Source organism: Saccopteryx leptura, chromosome 4, assembly GCF_036850995.1.
Source record: "Saccopteryx leptura isolate mSacLep1 chromosome 4, mSacLep1_pri_phased_curated, whole genome shotgun sequence".
Taxonomy (NCBI): Eukaryota; Metazoa; Chordata; class Mammalia; order Chiroptera; family Emballonuridae; genus Saccopteryx; species Saccopteryx leptura.
This window is the reverse complement of record NC_089506.1, coordinates 36,905,733-36,925,749: the sequence shown is the minus strand read 5'-3', so window position 1 is coordinate 36,925,749 and position 20,017 is coordinate 36,905,733. Positions and strand designations below refer to the sequence as shown.

The 20,017-nt window shown below is 40.9% G+C and overlaps 1 protein-coding gene across 1 annotated transcript in view; it reads right to left on the bottom strand.

Moving 5' to 3' along the window:
* The window catches only part of TUBGCP3 (tubulin gamma complex component 3), a 93,686-nt gene extending 76,910 nt beyond the window's left edge, over window positions 1–16,776 (bottom strand). Inside the window, exons 1-3 of the mRNA XM_066380545.1 lie at window positions 16,509–16,776; window positions 4,997–5,104; window positions 723–790 (exon numbers count right to left, since the gene is read on the bottom strand). Coding sequence (XP_066236642.1) covers window positions 723–790; window positions 4,997–5,104; window positions 16,509–16,584 — 252 coding nt within the window. The 5' untranslated portion in view covers window positions 16,585–16,776. The remainder of the gene's footprint in view (window positions 1–722; window positions 791–4,996; window positions 5,105–16,508) is intronic.
* Between the last annotated feature and the right edge of the window lie 3,241 nt (window positions 16,777–20,017).

The following is a 20,017-nucleotide window of genomic DNA, read 5'->3' as shown; positions in this document are numbered from 1 at the left end:
GTTGAATTAAGCAATCAAAATGGCCAGCAAATAAATTCAAGCTTATTTTTATAAACAGAAAGGAAGAACTGAAAAATTATGAGATAATTACTCTTATGCACAACTCAGTAACTTTTACTGTTATAACACTAACCTAATATTTGTTGAGCCAAGTTTTAAACTTCTCTGAATTTCACCTTCTTCTCTATAAAAGTCAGAGAAAGCAAGACAAACTAAGACTCATTATAGTCATAATCACAAAAAGCTCACCCTACGATTCAATTAATGTATTGGTGTATACAGAGACTGGTAGTCTTTTATAAAAAATAGCAGATACTGTAAGTATCAACATCCAATTACAAAATATTCAAAATCAAATTTTTAACTTATTCACTATAACAATCAGGACCTAGTAAACAATAAAGTGAATCAACAAGATAAGCTTTTGCTGTTATACCAACGTTCTTCCACCCAGTAAAAGAATTAAGGCTTCTATAATACATACTTATTGTGTACATAAGTCTGATTACTTTCCCAATTTCATTCTTCTTTATAAGCAATTTAGCATTAAATCCAGCTAAAACTTACTTCTAACATTGAAAATCTTTTAAAAAGCAAACTATAATCAAGACAATACTCAATGTAGAAGAGTTTAATAATACCACCAAACTGTTCAAATGTTCCCAGATCACTCTCATAACCTCACCATTACTGGAATGGCTTTCAGAATGCTCTTATGATACCTGTGAGTGAAGTTTTCTGTGGAGTTCTGAAAACAATGCAGCATCTGCTTCTCTTCTTTGTCGAATAACTATCAAGTTGGGGAAAAAAATGTTAATGACATACACCAAAATTCACTTTTATAATACTATTTCACCTATAGTAACAGATAAGTCTAAAGTCTGCAAAGAGTCCTTAGGTTAAGGATCAAAGAAACTAGACAATGAGCTCTGTGAATGTGGTCAATTCATGTAATCTCTCTGACATTTGTAAACAATTAATAATTTTAGGCTGAAATCAAATAGTTCATGCAAAAATTAGCTAAAGTAATAAAAATAATGAGACCTTTTAGATTCTACCTACAAATATTAATAGTCCAGTGAGAAAAACTACTATCAGTTTTAGTTCATAATGTCTATCTGAAGGAGAGATGTGAAGTAAAAATATCTTGGGAATCCTAAATTCTAATGGGCAATAACAAAAAAGTACACCATTCATAATAGTTTGCCTGGAAACTACACATTCTAAGCATTTTTTGTTAACATAAACAGCAAAATTAAGTCAACTGCTCTTTCCAAATAAAAATTAAAACAGCTTATTAGTGAATTTTCATCCACTGATTCATTCTGTTTGTTCACATCTTGCCACTACACTTACAAATTTTCTGAAAGCCCCAATTATAAATGAGAATTCCATGCTCTACTCTGTTCCATAAAGAAGACTACACACAGGATTTGGGATAGAGAGAGGAGAGCCCACTTCCCCACATCTACAATACTGCACACACCAACTGTGCATAGGTGCCTTTCAAAGAAACCCTGTTACACCAACAAGAAAAGGCACCCCTTTTCAAAGCTAGCTTACAGCTGCAGTGGTCTCCAAGGAACCTTTGTGTTTGCTTATCCCATTGAGTAGAGCCATTTTTTTAACATCCCATCAGCCAAACTCACTTAGCTTTAAAAGTTTAAATTCATTTGTAGAAAGACAATGACTGACTTGACATTCAACACTTTTTTATATTCATCAGCTGGGAAATGGTGCTGGTATCATGTACTGATTATATGAATCACACACCAGAGGGTTACATCATCCTAATCACATCTGCACTTTCAAGTCTTCCTATGCCAAAAGGTGAAACTAGCTTTAAAATGTATTCTTATAAAATGCATTCAACAAAATTAATGTGACTAAAGTTCAATATACTTTACTATATCTTAAAAGAGCATATAAAAATATTCCAAATAAACACTACTATGAAATAAAGCGATTTCCTTTCTATAGAGTAAGACTGACACTAATTCATAGATATGAAACTAGTCATAGGGCAACAAAGCAACAGTAAATAATATGAATAAAAATGAACATACAAAAAAAAAGTTTCATCTAACAGATTGCTAAACACAGCAAAACAAATTTTGAGTTACAATGTACCCCACTTACCAATGTGAAAAATTAAGAAACTAATAGGTGTTAAATCTTATCACACATGATGAATTTTGCAATTTGTTTCAATATAAAACATATTAGCATTTTATACTTAGCCAAATAAAATGAAAATTTTTTCATTGTCAGAAGACAGAACTATCATAACTAATCTAACATACCAAAAATAATCAAATTTCAAAACTGTTAAGCTATAAAAATTATGTCTAAGATTATTGAAAAATGCTAACTCAATGGTGACTCTTACATGAGAGGACCATCAACCACACTCTACAATCTAGAGCTGGGCCACATCAGAGCTGGCCTCTGGGTGGGTAATGGCAGGTGTGCCCAAAAGAAGCTGTGGATACCTGGTGGGAATGGGCAGAGGAGGCAAACTGCATCAATATACAGCAAGTCTTACTTCAGAAACACAGGAGGAACACAGGAAAAGGGCTGCCCATGGTTACAATTTTCTTGAAAAAATATATACATATAGCAATTCCAAAACTTCCTTGTATATTAACTACAACAATGTAGCTACCAGTTCTTTTTTATTATTATTATTATTTTAGAGAGGAGAGGGAGAGACAGAGAGAGAGAGAGAGAGAGAGAGAGGAGAGACAGAGAGAGAGAAGGGGGGGAGGAGCTGGAAGCATCAACTCCCATATGTGCCTTGATCAGGCAAGCCCAGGGTTTCGAACCAGCGACCTCAGCATTTCCAGGTCGACCCTTTATCTACTGTGCCACCACAGGTCAGGCCGCTACCAGTTCTTAAACTCTGAATTAAGACAAAAAAATTTTAAGCTATTACATGTATGTGTAATATGCTCACCAAGAGGCAGAGGTCTGGAAATGTAAATTTGTAAAGGGAATGCTCTGTTAATAAAAATCCAATACATGGGGCTCTCACTAATTATTTAAAATATAACCTGCCTGACCAGGCCGTGGCACAGTGGATAGAGCGTCAGACTGGGATGCGGAGGACCCAGGTTCAAAACCCCAAGGTCACCGACTTGAGTGTGTGCTCACCAGCTTGAGCATGGGATCATACAAATGACCCCATGGTCTCTGGCTTGAGCCCAAAGGCTGCTGGCTTGAAGCCCAACGTCACTGGCTTGAGTCCAAGGTTGCTGGCTTGAGCAAGGGGTCAATAGGTCTGCTGTAGTCCCTCCCTCGCCCCACCACACCCGCGTCAAGGCACATGAGAATTCAATCAAGGAACAAATAAGATGCCGCAACAAAAAATTGATGCTTCTCATCTCTCCCTTCCTGTCTGTCTGTCCTTATCTGTCCCTGTCTCTCTGTCTCTGTCACACAAAAAATAAATAAAATATAAAATAATCTAAAATGTAATAAGCATCAGGATGCAGAACAGAGTATAGTGTCCTTATGTTAAGTTTAGAGACAAGAAAGGAAAATAAGTCTTACAAATTAATATCAGAATACTGCATTTTTGCTCCTCTGCCGTAAATAAGGCATACACACTAATTAACACCAAGATCTGACTCATATCAGCAGAATCATCATTTCAGACTTACATTGCTCATCAAGCTCTGAACATGTAAATATAGCCATGGCCAGATCCAGTTACTCACAGCCACAGCCTAAACTCTACTACCTCACCATCTAATTCAGTTACACAGCTCTGAAAAAGGTCATCCACACATGGCCAAATGCAGTTAATAATGCAACAGCAGAGGGTGGGAAACTGTGCCATAAAAACAGATCCCCAAGATGTCATCACCAGTTTGCCAGGACACTAAGAAGTAAGGCCAAAGCTCATTTCGTTTGGGCAGTTTAACAGTGAGGCCTGGGTAGGGGAACCTGACCTTCAAGGCAGGCTGCTTTTCATGCAGCTGGAGCTGGGCTCATACAGCCCAGAAAACTGAGGAGCAGGAAACTGACCACCAGAGAAAAATAACTCTCCAGCCTGGACAAGAGCAATTCTCACACCCTATGCTCAAAGCCTCCCTCCCTTAGACACTCTGCCATATAGAGGGATGGCAGAGCCCCCGCCTTAAACAGAATGCATTAGTAACCAGGTGCTAATGGAAAGCTTTCAGTATCATCTCAGAATTAAAATACCCATCATAAGTTCTAAAGTACTGTAAGTTTGGATGTTGACAATTACTAGAAGCAACATTTGACTCAGTTGTTTACTGCTAAGAGAGTGAATGTTCTATGTTATGTGGTCAAAGGTGCATAATATTAAATATTGCAAATTACAAGATAAGCAGGAAATTATATTAAGTCCTTTTGTCTTCCTCACACTGTTAAACCAAATTATATTGTAATAATAGTATTTATAACAATCCTCTTAACAAAAGACAAAACTGAGTTATTCTTATTCTTAACATAATTTTATATATACTACTCACAAAAATTAGGGGATATTTCAAAATGAATATGAAGCAATAAAAAAAGAAGCATTTTACTTTTTTTATTAAATGAGAACATCAGAAAAGCAAACAACAAGTCAAAGAAAATTGTTCAATAATGCAAATAAGACGCAAAAGCAACGTTTTATTTCATTGGTAAAAATGCACTATACAAAAGGCTGAAAGAACTGGAGTATCTGCATTAGGAGGTCAGTTTCCTGACCTAATTTTTGTGAGCAGCGTATACATAATAGTACCCTGGGAACTACATACAGGGTGGGGCAAAAGTAGGGTTACAGTTATTAGTATGGAAAATACAATAATTAATAAAAAAATAGTAAGAATAAACTGTTTCACATACAACTATAAATGTACTTTTGTCTCATTCTGTGTGTGCATAACATGCATATATGTGTGTGCATATATATATATATTCTTAAGCTTTGATAAATCTAAGAATCCAACACAATATAATATTTAGGAAGAATACATACGCTCTTTTTTTATTTTTTCAGCTACTAGAAATTCATCTCTTTCAACAGTTGGGGCAAAGTTGCTGCCAATAACTCGCACGGCATACTGGAACTGTTGGGCTACATCAGCTGAAAAGTAAATAAAAGAAAGCAAATTATTGCCAATCAGCTTTGATCACTTGAAGCTTCCAGTTCAAGACAGTGGACTGGGTACATGTATCTATCACCTTCCACCTTCCCAAAATTTTAACTGAGGGTATGGAAAAACTATTAAGAAATAAACACAAAATTAATGAACAAAGAAATGAAACAACGGTTCTATAAAATAAGAAAGGGAGACAGCAACAGGCAAGATAATTATGAGAAAGAACACAAATTGGACTGATAATGATATAAGACAGACACGGGAAAAGTCACAGTGCAAAATACCACGCAGGAGAGAAGTAAGGGGCTCAACGAGAGCCTCTGAGCAGCTCCGAGGTTCAAGCAACAAAAAGCCAGAAGTGGGCCATGGAATAATCAAAATGGGTAATTACTTTATAAGCTGTTTACACTTCTAGATAAAGAGATGGCTTAAAAAAGATGTTTGTATCCACTCCCTTCATAAAACCCACTAAGTTGAGAATAAAGATTTTTTTGTAAAATCATAAATCAGTAAGGGCAAAGAAAACAAGGCAGAAACAATACAAAATAGAAGTCAACAAAATGTGAGAATCTGGAAAGCAAATGGATTGGTGGGAACTGATTCAGGACAGAGAAACTTGAAGCTCCATGCCTGCCAGGGTAAAGAGGTGGTGGTGGTGGGGGGGGTGACAGAGGCTAAGAAAAACACAGAAGCTCCAGAAGGCTACAGAAAGGGAACTCAGTGCCTTAGAACATGTAGATGGGCCCTGGCCGGTTGGCTCAGTGGTAGAGCGTCGGCCTGGCGTGCAGAAGTCCCGGGTTCGATTCCCGGCCAGGGCACACAGGAGAAGCGCCCATCTGCTTCTCCACCCCTCTCCCTCTCCTTCCTCTCTGTCTTTCTCTTCCCCTCCCGCAGCGAGGCTCCATTGGAGCAAAGATGGCCCGGGCGCTGGAGTGGCTCTGGTCGCAATAGAGCGACGCCCCGGAGGGGCAAAGCATCGCCCCCTGGTGGGCAGAACATCGCCCCCTGGTGGGCGTGCCGGGTGGATCCCGGTCGGGCACATGCGAGAGTCTGTCTGTCTCTCCCGTTTCCAGCTTCAGAAAAATACAAAAAAAAAAAAGAACATGTAGATGAAGAAGGGCAGAAGGACAAGGACTGGCTGAAAGTCTGCATGGAAAACAGACTCCTGGGTCCTCTACCCCACCCACAAAACCAAATAACTGCTGACTGCCCCAACCAAGCAAACCAAAGCGAGTCCCAAAGGAACACCAGGACAACCAAGAATATGAAGGGAAAAAATGAAAGAAACTTCTGTGACTTTAGGTTAGACAAAAGAGTTCTTACGTAAGATACCAAAATCATAATTCCAAATTTTTTGATAAATTGGACTTCAACCAAGATTTAAAACTTTTGCTCTGCAAAGGACACTATTAAGAGATGAGAATACTGAGAAAATATTTGCAAAACACATCCAACAAAGGAATTGAACCAAATATACACAAAGAACTCTCAAAACTCAATAAGGGGGAGAGATCCAACAAGATATAAACAAAAGTTTTGAACAGACAATTTGCCAAGAATATAAAAGGCAAAGAAACACATGAAAAAATACTCAATGTCATTAATCATTAAGGAAATGTATATTACGAACAAAATGAGATAGATACCATTACATATTAGAATGGCTGAAATAAAAAATATTGCTACCTCTAAGTGCTGGCGAGGAGTCATGCAGAGCCAGCCCCTGGAGCTCTTTCACACTAAAATAAAACTGGTACAGCCAACTCAGGAACAGTGCGGCAGTTTCTTTAAAACTTAAACATACACTTTTTACAGCGCCTGACAATCACGCTTGTAGGTATTTATGCTAGAGAAATAAAAACTTAAGTCACATAAAAATCTGTACATATGTTTACAGCAGCATTATCCATAATTGCCAAAAATTGTAAACAACCCAAATGTCCTTCAATGGGTGAATAATAAACTCTGGTACACTCATACAATGGAATACCACTCTGCAATGAAAAGGAATGAACTACTGATACACACAACACCATGAATGAATCTCAAATAGGCTAAGTTTAAAAAGCCAGCCTCAAAGGATTGCGTACTGTATGATTCTATTTATATGATACCCTACAAAAGGCAAAATATAGGAACAGAACAGATAATGGCTGCCAGAAGCAAAATGCCAGTACAAAGAAAATAACTGTCAAGATTTCTTTAAAAACTATCACAAATTTAAAAAATAGGCTGATAGTGCCTGACCAGGCGGTGGCGCAGTGGATGGAGCGTCAGACTGAGATGCAGAGGACCCAGGTTCGAGACCCCGAGGTCACCAGCTTGAGCGCGGGCTCATCTGGTTTGAGCAAAAAGCCCACGGGCATGAACCCAAGGTCACTGGCTCCAGCAAGGGGTTGCTTGGTCTGCTGAAGGCCCGCGATCAGGGCGTGTATGAGAAGGCAATCAATGAACAACTAAGGTGTTGCAACGCACAATGAAAAACTGATGATTGATGCTTCTCATCTCCCTCTGTTCCTGTCTGTCTGTCCCTGTCTATCCCTCTCTCTGACTCACTCTCTGTCTCTGTAATAAATAAATAAATAAATAAATAAATAAATAAATAAATATTTAAAAAATAAAAAATAGGCTGATAGCAAAGTGGAGCTACTAAGAGGAAATTAAATGCAAGCAGGGAAATTAAAAACAACAGTTAAAATTCATGAGGAAGAATTCATAGCAAAATTTTTCCATAATTAGTCTTCAAATTGATGGATTATCAAGTGTTAATCCAGATAAACTTCTTTTAAGACTATTTCCATGATAGTCTTTTTTTTTTTTTTTTTTTTTTTTTTTAGATTTTACTTACTCATTTTTAGAGAGAGAGGAAAGAGAGAGGGGGGAGAGAAGGGGGAAGGAGCTGGAAGCATCAACTCCCATATGTGCCTTAACCAGGCAAGCCCTGGGTTTCGAACCAGCAACCTCAGGGTTCCAAGTCAACGCTTGATCCACTGCGCCACCACAGGTCAGGTGTTCCAGATAAACTTTTAAATCTGCCTGACCTGTGGTGGCGCAGTAGATAAAGCACAGACCTGGAACACTGAAGCTGCCAGTTCGAAACCCCAGGCTTGCCTAGTCAAGACACATATGGGAGCTCATGCTCCCTGCTCCTCCCACTTTTCTCTCTCTCCCCCACAAAATGAATAAATAAAATCTTTAAAAAAAAAGATTTTTTAAATCCCAAACTTTGACAAAATTTCAGAACATAGTAACAAAATTTATATATAGCAAAATTTCATAAAATAAAAGATTAAGAAAAAATCCTAAAAGCTGCCAGTATAACAGGATAAGAATTAAGTTAACATCTGACCTCTCATCAGTAATGAAGGAATATCTTTAGAAAGGACAGAAGAAACCAACTTCAATCCAAAATTCCTATATCAATTTGATTGAGAATTCAAGAAAACGGGGATAGGAGAAAGAAGGAAAATAAAGATATTTTCAGATTCTTAAGCAATTATTCAGTTCAGTAAACCCTGTTGCCCCTACTTCTAAAAGTATTATCCCAAACATACTGCTCACAAAAATTAGGGGCTATTTCAAAATGAATATAAAGTGATAAAATATCCCCTAATTTTTATGAGCAGTACAACAATCATTCCATAGTTACTATCTGAGGTGTAGAAAAGAAAGGCTTGTAACATAAATAATTTTTGGCAAACTTCCTTTCTCTAAAACAAAGAAACTTTTAGCAGAACTTACTTTTTCTGAGAATAAATTACTCCCTATTGGCCTTGAGGCTGGTTTCCCAGACTGTGGCCTTGGACTAGCTTTGTGAAGTAGCAAGTGTTCTCAGAATGTTTTTCCCTGAACTAACCCTATAGATCAGGGGTCAGGAACCTATGGCTTGCGAACCAGATGTGGCTCTTTTGATGGCTGCATCTGGCTCGCAGACAAATCTTTAATAAAAAAAAAGTTAAAAATATAAAACAATCTCATGTATTACAATCCATTTATTTCCTACCGCTCATGTTCATTGTTGCAGGTGGCTTGAGTCAATCACAGCTCCGGGACAACAACAAATTTTTATTGGATAATGTGTAATGTACCCGGGTGGTTGTATGGCTCTCATGGAATTACATTTTAAAATATGTGGCGTTCATGGCTCTCTCAGCCTAAAAGGTTCCCGACCCCTGCTATAGATAAATATTGTAAGACAGCTTGTTTCACTGCTTTGTTTTACTGTTATGCTTTCTTCCCTCCCCATTCCTCAATCAGTATGTAATTCTCCCTATAAAACCTAACTCCAAACTGTATTCACCGCCACATTGATTTGAACAACTTAGGTTTCCATGCGGTCCACTAGCTGGCTAATTAAAGGCTCCTAATTTCTTAATTTGGTTAACTGATTGATTGTGTGGCAATACGTCCGTTATCTCACTGTTCCGATACAACACTATCCACTGCAATAACTCTCCTAAGTAGCTGATCACCCTGCTTCTACCTTTGCCCCCTTAGAGTAGATTATCCACATGGTAGCCAGAGTAATCTTTTTAAAACATAAATAAAATAATAGCATAGCTCTACTCAAACCCTCCGATCACACACATAATAAAAGCCAAACTCCTAATGACAGCCTACACAATCTAGTCCCTAGATACTACACCAATATCATTTGCTGCCTCTCCCAACCATGCCACTCTTTGCAGTCTTGCCATTCATTCCTTGAGCATACCACATGCTCACTTTCAGCTCAGAAACTTGACACACTCTTCTCCCACATCTTCCCAGGACTCAGTCCATCACTTCATTTGGTTCTCTATTTAAATGTCACCTCTTCACCCTGGCTGAATGGCTCAGTAGATAGTGTTGACTCATTACACCAGAGGTTGCGGGTTTGAGGTCAGGGTACTTAGGAGAAACAATCAATGAATGCATTACAAAATGAAGCAATTTTAATAAGATAGGTAGGAGTCTGCTTTGTGAAAAGCCAAAGAAACAGACGAAGAGGACACAATATTAACCCTTTGAGTAGTGAGGTTTTTTTCATGCTCACTGACCCCCAGGAGTGAGGGATTTTTTCAAAAAATAAAATTAGTTCCAGTTATAGTTTTATTAACTTAAAATCATGTTTGTGGCCCTGGCCCGTTGGCTCAGTGGTAGAGTGTCAGCCTGGCGTGTGGGAGTCCCGGGTTTGATTCCCGGCCACGGTACACAAGAGAGGCGCCCATCTGCTTCTCCACCCCTCCCCCTCTCCTTCCTTTCTGTCTCTCTCTTCCCCTCCCGCAGCCAAGGCTCCATTGGAGCAAACTTTGCACAGGTCCTGAGGATGGCTCTGTGGCCTCTGCCTCAGGCGCTAGAATGGCTCTGACTACTGCAGAACGACGCCCCAGATGGGCAGAGCATCGCCCCCTGGTGCGCGTGCCGGGTGGATCCCGGTCGGGCGCATGCGGGAGTCTGTCTGACTGCCTCTCCGTTTCCAACTTCAGAAAAATACAAAAAAAAAAAATCATGTTTGTTTGATAACCAATTTATGGAAACAAGAAGAACATACATTTGCCTTGTTTTTAATGTTGCCTCACACAGGTATAATCGTACTCTGGTCAGGAGGCACGAGGACGTACATGAATGTTTGTACTCCTCAAAGGGTATGATTCCCAGGTTTCCTTAGCACACTGTTTGTTCTTCAAAGGAGGCCCATGCCATTTGCTTCTAAAATCCAAATCATAAAGCCAAAATCATTTCAACAAGAGTTCTAGATGAGGAGGCCCAGATTGTAGCTCCTTGATGATCTGGCTTAATCCAAGACTAAAAATTAGAGTATTCAATGTTTTAATGACAAAGTTCCAGGAATATATTATACTTTCACCTCCAATCTGCTCTGGGTATGTGTGAGCAATTCTCAGGAGCCTGAAAAGGGTGGTAGGTAAAATGCTCCTCTGCCAAGCCTCTAAAAACACTTAAGAGCCAGACACCAATAAGGATACACTGTGCGTCAACTACCAGAGAGCAGATGTTGTGCTGCTAACACAAACACTCTTTATAAAAACAAGCTGGAAAGGGCAGAGGAGAGAGGCCATCCCACAGGCAGAGCTATGACTTTCCCACCTCTACTCAGCACAGAGAGAAATAAGCCATCAGATTCTACACAGAGGAGTAGGAATGAATTAATTCAAGATAACAGGCTCTGGAATCAGCATCTTGGGTTCCTTAGTGGCCCTGCAATTCACTAGCTGGATGACAGTGAGCAGATGACTTAATTGCTCCAAGCCTGTTTCCTCATCAATAAAATGAGGTTCATAATAATTATTCTAGCCTCCCAGAGTCATTTGAGATTTAAAAATACTATCTCACAGTGTAAGCACAGTGTCTGGCAAATAGTAAGTACTCAATAAAAGTTATTTTTATTATTAAACTGAAAATGTTGTTTAAATGCACACTGTCTACCATAGCATAGCCATGAAAACCACAACTCAATAAAACATCTAGGTTTTGAACTTTAAGCAAGATAATTTGGTCTTCATCCTATAGATTACAGATAGGGAACAACTTAAGTTCTAATTCCAACAGATCTGATTACATTTGTTCTCTAGAAAGAACCCCTGGCTGTAGAGTAGAAAAGCAACTAGGGAAAGTGTAAAACCAGGGCAAGAAACGCAATGGAACTGGAGGATCTCCATCCCAAATGTGAAGGCTCCACAGAAAATTTAGATATGGGCCCAAGAGTTTTTAAATAAAAGACAGTTGTCTTCTGTATCCCAAAAGGATTATTAAATAGACATCCAGATAAAAGAAGACAAATGACCTGCTGCACAAAAAATAAGCACAGCTCAGTGAATACAAAAACTCTACAGTTGATGCTTTCTAGGGATTCAGAAAGTGATGGGGGAAAGTTGAGTTGTTTCATAAGACATTAACTTTCTGCTGTCCTGCATCTCCTCTATATGTCAGCTTGTCTGTTCACAATGCTGTTTAAACGACAGGACAAAAGGATAGTGTGTTGGTTACAGTAGCAAGCCACCTAAACCGTAAGTGCTCTGTCCAGCACCTAAACCAGCAATTCCCTACTCCAGATGCAGCTCAGAATGACTGACTGTATTTAATGTTTCAGACGCCAACCTCCGACAGAAATCTACAGGTTCAGAATCTCTGGAGAAGCCATTCACAATATTAATTTTGAATAAGTATCACATTTAGAGAATTCAAAACCCAAAGGCGTAACATTAGATTCAGTAAAAAAAGTCTTCCTCCCTCAACTACTGTCTAGTCTCCAGTTCCCCTTGCAACAAGTAAACAATGTTACCAGTCTCTTGTAATCACAAATGATTCTGATGCACACAGCTCTAGTTGAAAAGCTTTATAACAGCAATTTACAACCTTTTACATCTCATGGCACACATAAACTAATTACCAAAATTCTGGGGCACACCAAAAAAATATATCTTTTGCCAATCTGACAAAAAAAAAGTGTAATTTTGATTCATTCACACCCGACAGCTACTGCTGTGCTATTGTCGTCATGTTTTTTATTTGACAGTCTAAGGGAAAATAGGTCAGTGCCCTTGACTAAACAGTCAGGTATTACATGTTTTAAAAATTCTTGCAGCACACCAGTTGGAAAATCACTGCTCTAAAACAATAACAAAACAAAACACAGTGCTCTATATTTGTGGTCCTCAAACTTTGGTCTTGGGGCCCCTTTACATTCTTAATATTGAGGACCCCTAAAAGTTTTTGCTTATTTATGTGAGTTACATCTATCAATAGTTACTGTATTGGAAATGTAAACCAAGACCATTTTTAAATATTAACACATTTAAGAATAACAATAAACCCATTAAGTACAACTTTCAAAGGAAACCTAAAACTTTGAAATTTCAATATACATGTTAATAAGAAATCTAGTGAATATTTTAATATACATTTAACATAAGTTTTAATATATATTTAAAGTACATTGATTTTCCTAAGCATATAATCAAAAGAAAAGCATATTTTATCTGGAACTTCACCAGCACTTCACAATTTTGGAAAATCATGAAACCAACACCACCACTTGTGGTCCATGAACCACCAAGACAACATTCCTTTATCTGTCTGCACCATGGCTCACAGTACACTCAGAGGTGCTACAGATTAGGGCAATCCTCTTACTTCACTATGTAACAGTAGTGGACAATAGTCATACCTAAGTATTTACATTGAAATACTTATCTAATAAAAAACTTCTTTATTCTTTTTTTTTTTTTTTTTTTTTTGTATTTTTCTAAAGCTGGAAACGGGGAGACAGTCAGACTCCCGCATGCGCCCGACCGGGATCCATCCAGCACGCCCACCAGGGGGCGATGCTCTGCCCATCCGGGGCCTCGCTCTGTCGCGACCAGAGCCACTCTAGCGCCTGGGGCAGAGGCCAAGGAGCCATCCCCAGCGCCCAGGCTATCTTTGCTCCAATGGAGCCTTGGCTGCGGGAGGGGAAGAGAGAGACAGAGAGGAAGGAGAGGGGGAGGGGTGGAGAAGCAGATGGGCGCCTCTCCTGTGTGCCCTGGCCGGGAATCAAACCAGGGACTTCCGCACGTCAGGCCAACGCTCTACAACTGAGCCAACCCACCAGGGCCTCTTTTTCTAACAGCTAGAAAGAGGATTGATTAGAAAGTATGAAAAGGAGTGTTGTCTTTGACAGAGTTGAAACACTTTAACATCAAGCACATTGTTTCCAAAAACAAAAGTAACGACTATCCAAGGATAGAATAAATAAAATGTGCTCTGGGAGAGGGCCAGGGATGTGGAGAGAGAATTTTCCCGTCACTCATTGGCGGTATGAGCTTCAAGCAAATTCATAGCTGATATAAGCTGGAAAAGGCAGGCAATAATGGTTATACTTTATAAAAATGTTAAGCACCATTATAGGTAGGTGCTTTGTTCTTGAAGGTCCCTTGAAACCAACTGTAAAAAAAAGAAATCTAAGTACTCTATGAAAAATTGACTCACATGAAATTCACACTAAAAGTAATAATAAGTGTCCATTATGCCTCAATTTTATAGTTTTAAAAAAGCAGCATATTACAAAAGCAAAAGGCCAATTGTAATATGTCATTAAAAAATGAATAAATCAGATGTTCTACTTAATTATCAGATAACAAACCCATTAACAAAAAGAAAAAAATGTCAAAATTATAAAGCCAGCAATTAATATAAAACAAGGCAAGCTATTAAAAAGGTGTACTTATAAATTTGTCATTAATAGCATTATTTGGAAATATGAATATTATTGTTTGGCAATCCTAGCTGTCCAGGACAGAGCAAAGAGAGCATCATCTTGAATGGATTGTGTATTTTATTCAGAGGATCCTCTGAGGATCTCAAAGAAAGCCTATTTATTCTTAACTTAGACACAATTCTAAATGGAGAGAAAGGACAGTGCTGAGCTTTGCAAGGACAAAGTGTTTCAACCTCATTAAGGGGATGAAACCAAGTCAACCAAAAGAAGCCTCAAACTTAAACTTTTTTTTAAATTGAGAAATATCATGCTACCTCACAAGTGGCCTTCAAAGTCCAGTTGTGACAGAGAATGTGTGGTTTATCGTTGGAGGAAAACTTAAACTGGTATAATGAAAACACAGAGGTTAAGGTGAGTGAGTCATAACCAACAATCTTAGCTCTCTGGTTTCTTCCATGATTAGGAGCATCAAGTCAGATAGGTAATGCAGAGGACTAGAAATTCCCAAACACAGAAGAATCACCAGAGGTTTGCACCCATCACAAAGCCACTGCACCCTCTACCCTAGGGGTCCCCAAACTACTCATGCAGCCCCCTGAGGCCATTTATCCGGCCCCCAACGCACTTTCGGAAGGGGCACCTCTTTCATTGGTGGTCAGTGAGAGGAACATAAGTTCCCATTGAAATGCTGGTCAGTTTGTTGATTTAAATTTACTTGTTCTTTATTTTAAATATTGTATTTGTTCCTGTTTTGTTTTTTTTACTTTAAAATCAGATATGTGCAGTGTGCATAGGGATTTGTTCATAGTTTTTTTATAGTCTGGCCCACCAACGGTCTGAGGGACAGTGAACTGGCCCCCTGTGTAAAAAGTTTGGGGACCCCTGCTCTACCCAGAACCCACCCCAGAAGTTCACAGGGCCCTCCCTTTACTCCATTCAGGTTTGTGTTTAAATATCTCCTCAAAGGCTTTCCTTCACCTCTTTCCTCAACATGCCTTTGCCCTCCTTTATTTTTATCACAGTATTTATCACTAATTAACATCATACATTTACCTGTTTATCAGGTCTCCTCCACTAGAATATAAGAGGAATGAATTGTCTGTACAGCTCTGCAACACCAACACCTAGCAGAGTGTCTGGGAGTGGGGATGTTCAGAGCTTACTTGACAGAGTGAAAGCTCACATAATGTAACAAGGTCTGTGTATGGTCTGTCATTTAATAGGTTGACAAAAAAAATTTTTCATCTTTTGCCCCTAATACTATCATAGAATATCAAATAAGTTATGTACACTCATTGTCATGAATCATAAAAGGTCAAAATAGTCCCAATATTGTAAATGTAATATTGGTTAGTCTTCCTGCAAAAATTGCACAATTTCTTTTCCACATTATGGTGCTTAAGGAAAAAGTAACTCAGTTGCTACGGATTACCCAAAATACTCCTGCATGGTGCATCCTCATGCCCTCCCGCTAAAGCAAGTATCAAGAACGACATATTGTGCCAATTGTTACAGTACCACGACCATACAATGGCTTTACCTATTGTACAGAACTGGGTTTGGGTAGCAGCATTCGCTATGTGAACTTCCCCAGAAACACCTTTACATCAAATCCAATCCTCAGCCCTTTAATGGCAGAAACATATGTCAGGTAACGGTCGTAAGAATAATCCACTTGATATCATACTCAAGTCTGCTATACTTTCCTAAAGGAAAGGGAAAATTATGTGGCTCGCCACCACCTGACACCCCCCTCTGCAGCGTCACTCAGCACTATCACAGACATGCGACTGGGGACAGTCCACTGCTCTATCCACCCAGACTAACCGAAGCACCTGCCCAGTCCTATGACTTTCAAGAAGGTGGATGCGTTTGGAAACTGACGTCTTCCCAGAATCCACTCTCAAAATCAGAACACGCGGGGAGCGGTGACTCAGCCCACCCACCGCCCACCTCACGCCCTCCCCGCCCGGGGGACCCCGGCCTCCCCACCCTCCAGCCCTGAAGGCTGCAGCACCCAGCACCCCACTAGCCGGCCGCGCCCCTCGCGGTTCCGCTACCGCGGGCCTGCAGAGCCGGGGGGCGTCCTGCCCCGGCCCCACCAGTCCCGGGGATGCTTCCGCGCTGCACTTGCAGGCGGCAGCCTCCAGGACGTGCCTCGGACCCACAGCCGCCCGGCCCGGCCTCGATACCTTCACTCTTCCCCAGAATCCGGCAGCACAGGTTCTGCAGCAGGACGTTCGGCGACTTCTGGTCGGGGGTCGCCATCCTCGCCCGAGACTGCCCCGTGGGGCCCCGCGGAGCCGCCGGCCCGAGCCCGCCCTTCCCGAGCCCAGCGCGCTCAAAAGGCCCCGCTGCCTGTGCCCGCCCCGCACCCCGCGGGCAGCAGCGTCCCCAAAAGCCTAAGGCCCCGCGGAAAGCTCGGACAAGGGCGCCATTTTAACGGAACCCGCCGAAACCGCGGGCCCTTCCCACAATGCCTCACTTCTTCCGGGCTCTCAGGCCCTCCCGTGCGCTGTCCCGGAGGCTTCCCCCGCCGTTTCCGAACGTTCCCGACCGCGGCCGCCAGACCTGCAGAGTCCCGGCGCCTACCGCCCCGGCTGCTGACTGCACGTGTTGCCGCCAGTGCTCAGACCCCCGACGTCATGACCTGCTGTGAAAGTGCTTGGTGCCTAATAACGCCTTAAGAGTCCATAATAATAAAAATAATAAAAGCCGATGTTTCAAGTGACACTTTTGGTGGAAGAAGTCTGTTTAAAGGAATACAGGATTCTATGGTTTTAACATTTGGTTGAGCGCTGACATTATCCTGCTACCTTATCTAGCTTTCCTAAGAGCGGTGTGTGGCTTCTTCCCATCCCCTAGTCCCATACCTCTCCACACTCCAGGTGACTGTAGTCACTGGAGACAGTCAGATGAAGAGAGGAAAAGGGCCCAAAGAGAAAAAGATAAACAGGCAATTGCAAGTCATTTTAAAGACAATTATAGACGTTTAAACGTTAGTGCAAGAAAAGCAGTAGGCACTGAGAACTGCGCCATCCAGGAATAAGTGACGCAATCCACGCATCATCTGATCAAGGTGTGGGATCCTGAAAGCTACAGTAGATTAGACCAGTGGTCCCCAACCTTTTTTGGGCCATGGTCCGGTTTAATGTCAGAAAATATTTTCATGGACCGGCCTTTAGGGTGGGATGGATAAATGCACAAAATAAAATTATGCAACCGGCGTAAAAACTGTGGTATTTTTAAATATAATTGTCGAACTTAGACAAGTGTCAAGAGTGAGTCTTAGACGGATGTAACAGAGGGAATCTGGTCATTTTTTAAAAATAAAAGATCTTTCAGACTTAAATATAAATAAAACGGAAATAATGTAAGTTATTTATTCTTTCTCTGCGGACAGGTACCAAATGGCCCATGGACCGGTACCGGTCTGCAGCCCGGGGGTTGGAGACCACTGGATTAGACCAAGGGTGAATACTTATCCCACGTTGGAATAACTTAAATTTCTTTACAGGGAATTCAGAATTAAGATCAAAAGAATTTGTATCTCTAGATGCCTGAACTATAGCAGGAAAAAAAAGTCACCTTTCAACACCAAGTGAGCTGAGTAGAAAACTCTACCTCCCACCCCTTCCAAGGCGAGAGAAGAAAGCCAAATCTTACAAACAGGACCACCAGAGGCTTCCTGCTGGAACGCAGGGATGTCAGATGGCACCTTGAAGAGAGCCTGTTGAAGGGGTAAGACTTTAAAAAGAACTTTATTCACCTGACTACCATTGGAAGTCTAGGAAAAGGAAAACTATAAAAGTCACAACACAAAAACCAAAAGTCTCTGAGGGAGGTAATTGGAGGGCCAGGACTTCATACCAAAAGCAGAACTGCAATTTCAGATAGTAGTAGGTGTTCATAGCTCTCCTCCTTCCCAGCCCTCCTGCCATATTAGTCTGGGCTTCTCAAGTAACTGAGCCTCAGTGGCAGTCACGACAGTAAAATCACAGGGAGTGACAACGAGAAGCACGTAGAGGAAAGGATACTGGAGAACAAATGGCACAGCATAGTGGATTTTCTGCAAATGTGTCCTTTCAACCATTCTCATCACTGAAACTAACCTGAATGTGCCTCTGCTTTTTCCATAAAAAGATGGAAATTGAATAACTAAAGTACAATGTGATAGACATGTAGCAGGATGTAGAGAAGGATGTGCCCAAGAGTTGGCAACTAGGATACAAAACTTGGAACCCTGTGTTTTAAGAACATCACAGAAAATGGGAGGCAGGCTCTGCCTCAGGGTTTATTAGAATGCAACCAAGCTGGCATTGCTAATTTGCCAACCATCAATCCCATTTTTAAAAGTCCCTCTACAGCTGATCAGTTGAGCATGAGAAGGAGGGGATTCTAGAGGTCCTAAGGCTATCTTAGGGACCTCTAGATCCTCAGGATCTACCTGCCAGGAAACCATGTAGAAGTAAGAACCACTGTGTTGAAACCTCAAGAAAAGTCATACATGCACTCCATAACAAGTTTGGCCTTGAATGCCTGCCACAGAGATGGTGTCGATGGCCACTCAGAGTTAATCAGAAAAGGAGGACTAGTGACAGAAGATATGATCATGTACCAAGATAATTAAAAAAATTTCAACCCTTGCCTGACCAGGCGGTGGCGCAGTGGATAGAGCATTGGACTAGACACAGAGGACCCAGGTTCAAAACCCCGAGGTCTTGGCTTGAGCGCTGGGTCGCTGGCTTGAGCGTGGGGTCATAGACATGACCCCATGGTCACTGGCTTGAGCCCAAAGGTTGCTGGCTTGAGCCCAAGGTCGCTGGCTTGAGCAAGGGGTCACTCAGTCTGCTGTAGCCCCCCAGTCAAGGTACATATGAGAAAGCAATCAATGAACAACTAGGGAGCCGCAATGAAAAATTGATTCTTCTCATCTCTCTGCCTTTCTGTCTGTCTCTCCTTATCTGTCTCTCTTTCTGTCTGTCTGTCTGTCTCTCTCTCTCTCTCTCTGTCACACACACACACAAAAAAAAATGTAACCCTTGTCTCTAATTCCTCTATCCTGACTTAAATCAAGAGAATTAAAATTAGTAATGGGAGGTGGAGGAAAAATAAGAGGGCAAATGATGTCCCCTACTTGGGGAAGTGTAACTGGCAAAAAAATAATTTTTATGCTTAACCTCCTAATATTAAACTACTATAAAAAGTCACATGTGCTATAGTATAGGAAGCAACTATGTAGTTGTGTTCTGCATTTTTTGCCCTCAAAAATCATGCCTCCCAGAATTCTCACCTTTTTCAAATCCCTTCCCCTTGGCTCTGACTTACCTTGCCTACTATAATGAAGTGGAAAACCTGCTGTGACAGTTCCCAGCCTCAACCTTCAGAAGACCTGGAAGGTTCCTCTTTGGCACTCCTGGAAACACTGAACCACCAGGTTAAAAGTCCAGCTACCCCAGAAGAAAGATCATGGGTAGAGGCTACATGGAAAGGGAAAGATCCTGGAATTCCATGAGCTGAAAGACAGGGAGAGGCGCAGTTATCTCAACTTCCCAGCTGAGCCCAATCCACTGTGGACCCTCTGGCTTAATCTAGCCACACAAGCAACTACCTACAAAACAAGCAGAACTACCCACTGAGTTTAGCCAATAAAGTGTTGGCTGTTCTCAGCCCTTCACTTTAGGATGGTTTGTAACACAAC